The sequence below is a fragment of the Puntigrus tetrazona genome, unplaced genomic scaffold (genome assembly GCF_018831695.1).
Source record: "Puntigrus tetrazona isolate hp1 unplaced genomic scaffold, ASM1883169v1 S000000219, whole genome shotgun sequence".
Classification (NCBI taxonomy): domain Eukaryota; kingdom Metazoa; phylum Chordata; class Actinopteri; order Cypriniformes; family Cyprinidae; genus Puntigrus; species Puntigrus tetrazona.
The window spans coordinates 1-4044 of NW_025047887.1; the positions used below are offsets into that span (position 1 = coordinate 1).

Consider the following 4044-nt stretch of genomic DNA (forward strand, 5'->3'; position numbering starts at 1 on the left):
GTTCTCTTCAGTAACTCCACCCAGATCTATTTACACACATCTGATTTAAAAAAAACCCAACTACAATGACGTCAGTGAACGACAAAGGCAAACATATGTAGCTGTGAATCAGTGAAAACCACAATAATTCTGTCTGACATCTGTCTGCTGAAAATCAAGCTCACCCTGCAGCAGGTAGAGAGACAGCAGCAGGTAAAAGATGGCTCTCGATGTCACCTGAATCCACCAGCGGAAGAAAAAGGGAAAGAAAACCACTCTGACGATGCCCTTCCGGGTCAGAGAGGTCCACGGGCTCTCGGGCTTCGCTTTAGCAAACGCAGAGCCTGACAAATAAAACACAACGAGTTACAGGCTGTGACTGAGCTGTGAAACAAAACACCAAACACAGGTGTGTGTCTGACCTCTGACCAGATCCACGTCAATCAGGTCCGGCTTCACGTGACCCGTCTTCTTCGGTTTGTTCCGCAGACCCTGCAGACAAACAAACTAGTCAGACAGACTGACAGACTAAGAAGATGCTCAACAGACAGGAAGTCGTTGGACGGACAGACAGGATGACTGACAGGTGCATTTCGAGTGAAGTTGGGAATGGATGTACGTAGATGTTGGTATATAGCAGTCACTGCACTAGCCATTCTTTTCAGTCAGAGGAGACAGACGCTTGTGAAATGTACTACAAACCAGCACTGAATCGAGTGCCGGAGCCGTAATGCACATGTACCGTGGTTAACAGAGCATTAATGGCAAGGAGAGCCCTTTATACACCAGAGTGGCCTTGTATGAGGTGTTTCTTGGAGGAATGGCCCGAAAAACCACACCATGCAAGCTTAAAACCTTGTTTGTGATGTATTTACAATCTGAAACGGCTCAACTTGAAGACCAATGGAAATGCAGCTAGTGTCTTCTGCCACAGCAGACCATTCATTCATACAAACCATGCATCTAAATCAGGTTAATTAAAAAAATGATTAATAAGATCAGTTAGTAATTCATGATCAGATCATAGAGTGTAATGAAGACTTTCAGTAGTCTTAAAGCTGCTCTTTCAGTCGTGAAAGATTAATAATTAACTCAAATTGATTCATATGAAGACCTCCAAACATCAGTTTACACACAAACACAAGCCTTGCATCTCTCATGGTGTTTGTGATGCTGTCTATTAAGGGTGCAGTGCTGCGTTTCATGCCCTTATTAGTGTCCTGTTGCACTGGAGCCCATGTAACCAGAGAGCGGTGTAACGGGGCCCGTCTTCTGCTGATAACCAGCTTTAAACAGCACATCTTCACACAGACAGAGATCAGAACCAGCCGTATGCAACACACACATCCACAGCACTTCCTGTCCATCTCTGCTAACTTCCTGCTGTTCTCATGGCAAAGGTTCTCTAATCCCAATCTCTGTTCTATCAAAAGAGACAGAAACACCAAAAATATGACTTCAAAACCGACTCAGGCCTGACATTATTCAACATCTCTTCAACTTCCTCAGATAAAAGCAGTCGATAAAACATTTCAGGAAAAAAAGCTGAATAAGAACAGAAAATTTCATCAATGATACTTTCTGTGTGGAGTATTATTTCTCAGACGATTCTGACAGTCCTGACGTGAAAGAAAACCATTCAGAATATTCAGATTCTAGGCTGATTCAAAGTCGTGATGCTCACCTTCAAGTTTATGGTTTAATATTACAGATCTGAATCAGGATCAGGATCATCTATGACTTTAACACTTCTAATTACAGAATAGTCCCACTTTATATTATTAGGTATTATTATTAGATGGCCTTAAATGCTATGTACTTGTGTACATGTTTTTACATGTACTTATTTTTTTTTAAATACCTACATGTAATTACATCTATAATTTCTGTAATTATATTTACCCATCCCTCAAACCTGTCCCTAACCTTACCCGTATTCACCTCAATAGCAGCAAGTGTGTTTTGCAATACAATATGAACACAAAAGTACATTGCACTTCTTTTTGTGATGTACGTAGATACTAGTCTTTGAGGTAAAAGGACCGTTAGAGATCGACTGACCGGGCTTCGTGCCGAATCAGAGAGGATTTATTCAGAGGATCTGGTCAGAACGAGGCTTGACTAAGACTTTCTGTTGTCTTTATTTTGGTCTGTCTAGCCCGTGTTACGTAAGACGTGAGTCACAGCGCAACCGCAGCAACACAAACAAACAGACTCGATGCAGATTCACTCTGGAGCTGCTGCCGATGAGAGCGCTTTCTGACTACATCATCATCAGACGTGTGTGTGAGGAGTTCGAGACGTTCAGCTAAATCTCAGTAATTACAGTAAAACCCGGTGTTACTGATGTCTGAACATGCTCTCACACAAATCCAGGCTTCCAGTCGTGTTAAACCCACACACAGCGCCACCTACAGGCTGAGAGCGCTCTGTACTCACCCGTCTGATAAACTGCTTCGAGTGAAGGGAGACAGAGACACGTTTAAAGGAAGAACGAGCGAATAACACGCGTGCGCTCCTGCAGAGGCAGAATGAACAGGTGAGGATCTAATCAAACGAGGCTGACACGTTACCTTGATCTCTCGCTGTTCCACTGATTTCTCCCATATCTGCTGGTCGTACGCACCGATCTGACAGAAGAGAGAGAGACAGGTTACACCTCCACACCAGTCACAGCTCACTCTTTAATCATCTCCTGAGACGGACAGATGCACTCGTATTAACTGATCTATCAACTTTCAGTGCAAACACACCCAGAGCTCATTATGTGATCGGACACGTTTAACGAGGTGGCGGTAACAAATGTTTTCTGCTTTGGAGCTCTTGCGGCTCGAGTTTCTGGAGATCCGTGGAAACACGAGCGTGGATGGATGCTCCGCTCCGCTCTGATTGGTCCGATTGTTGCCGGGGGCAATAAGCACTGCGGCGCGGTGTCGCTTGCACACTGAAGGTGAAGACGGCGACGCTGGGCTGAAGTCACTTGGTGGAAAAGACTCAATAATTCACGAGCGCAGTCTCATTAAACATACAGCGAGCACACAGCCCTGCAGAAGAACAACCTGGGAGTGTTTCTCTGGCTAAACATCATCCGTTTTGGTGCGATGTCTTCAATTCAGGAAACAATCACTGGATTGGTCCATAATTACAGTGAACCGACGAACTCTAATAAACCCTTAAGCTTCAGTTTCTTAAGAGACATCAGAACCTAATGATCCTCTATAAGTCCAGAAATGATCATCATAATCAGTGACACGCACATGAACTCAAAGTGAAGAAACATATCATAGAAAAATATCTGGGATCGCTCACCTTCTTCTGGTACCAGAGGACAGCATCACGCACCTTCGACGCCATTTACATGTCAGGAGTCACACGCTGGAGCATTTTAAGCTGTGAGAGAGAGACGGGAGGAGATCAGACAGAGCTCTGCGGTCTGACGCACTAAAGCTCCTCTTACCTGCAGCACAGGTGTGTCCAACAGCACACACACACACAGAAGTGCAGCGTCACACACACAGTTGGCGAGACTGTTCTGTACATGAAGTGACTGAAATGCTGCATTCAGCTAAAGGCTGAAAACACAAATTCTGCCGTCATTTCCCCTGATTTACAGCCTGCAGAGTTCATTTCAGCCAATAACATCTCATCAGTTCACCCAAAGATGTCAAACTCATGCCATGATTTACTGTTTAACAGCTCATCTACTATCTGTTTGATTCGTGAGCGCTAGGAGCAGTCTGACCTTGCGTGCGCGCGCGCACACACACACACACACACACGTTTGACTGTACTAATAAGTTCATCTCATAGACTTCCATTGTTTTCCAATCAGGTATATTTTCTCTCTTTATCTCCTGACTGACTTCTAAACAAGCCCTCAAAGAAACCCATGCAAAACACTAAATTTGCACAGAAACATGATTTGATGGAAATCACGAGCCTTTTAGTCACAATGTAAAATCTCACAAAGTTTTCATTAGTTTGTCGTCATGACATTTGTCATTTTGACCTTACAAATACAGCTCAGTGCACACACACACATCTGAAATCACACTAGATTAGCTT

General features: G+C 43.9%; 1 protein-coding gene across 3 annotated transcripts; it reads right to left on the reverse strand.

Moving 5' to 3' along the window:
* Nucleotides 1–93: 93 nt before the first annotated feature.
* Nucleotides 94–3434, reverse strand: LOC122333177 (protein PHTF2-like). 3 transcript variants are annotated; one of them, XM_043230679.1, is made up of 5 exons: nt 3289–3434; nt 2553–2609; nt 2419–2433; nt 402–471; nt 94–323 (listed from the first exon to the last, which is right to left on the reverse strand). In XM_043230679.1, the coding sequence occupies exons 1-5, from the start codon at nt 3331–3333 to the stop codon at nt 109–111; spliced, it is 402 nt and encodes a 133-aa protein (XP_043086614.1). In that variant the 5' UTR covers nt 3334–3434; the 3' UTR covers nt 94–108. The 3 variants fall into 3 exon arrangements, with proteins under 3 accessions (XP_043086614.1, XP_043086615.1, XP_043086616.1); XM_043230680.1 differs by having other exon boundaries at nt 2419–2430; nt 3289–3433; XM_043230681.1 differs by lacking the exon at nt 2419–2433 and having other exon boundaries at nt 3289–3433.
* Between the last annotated feature and the right edge of the window lie 610 nt (nt 3435–4044).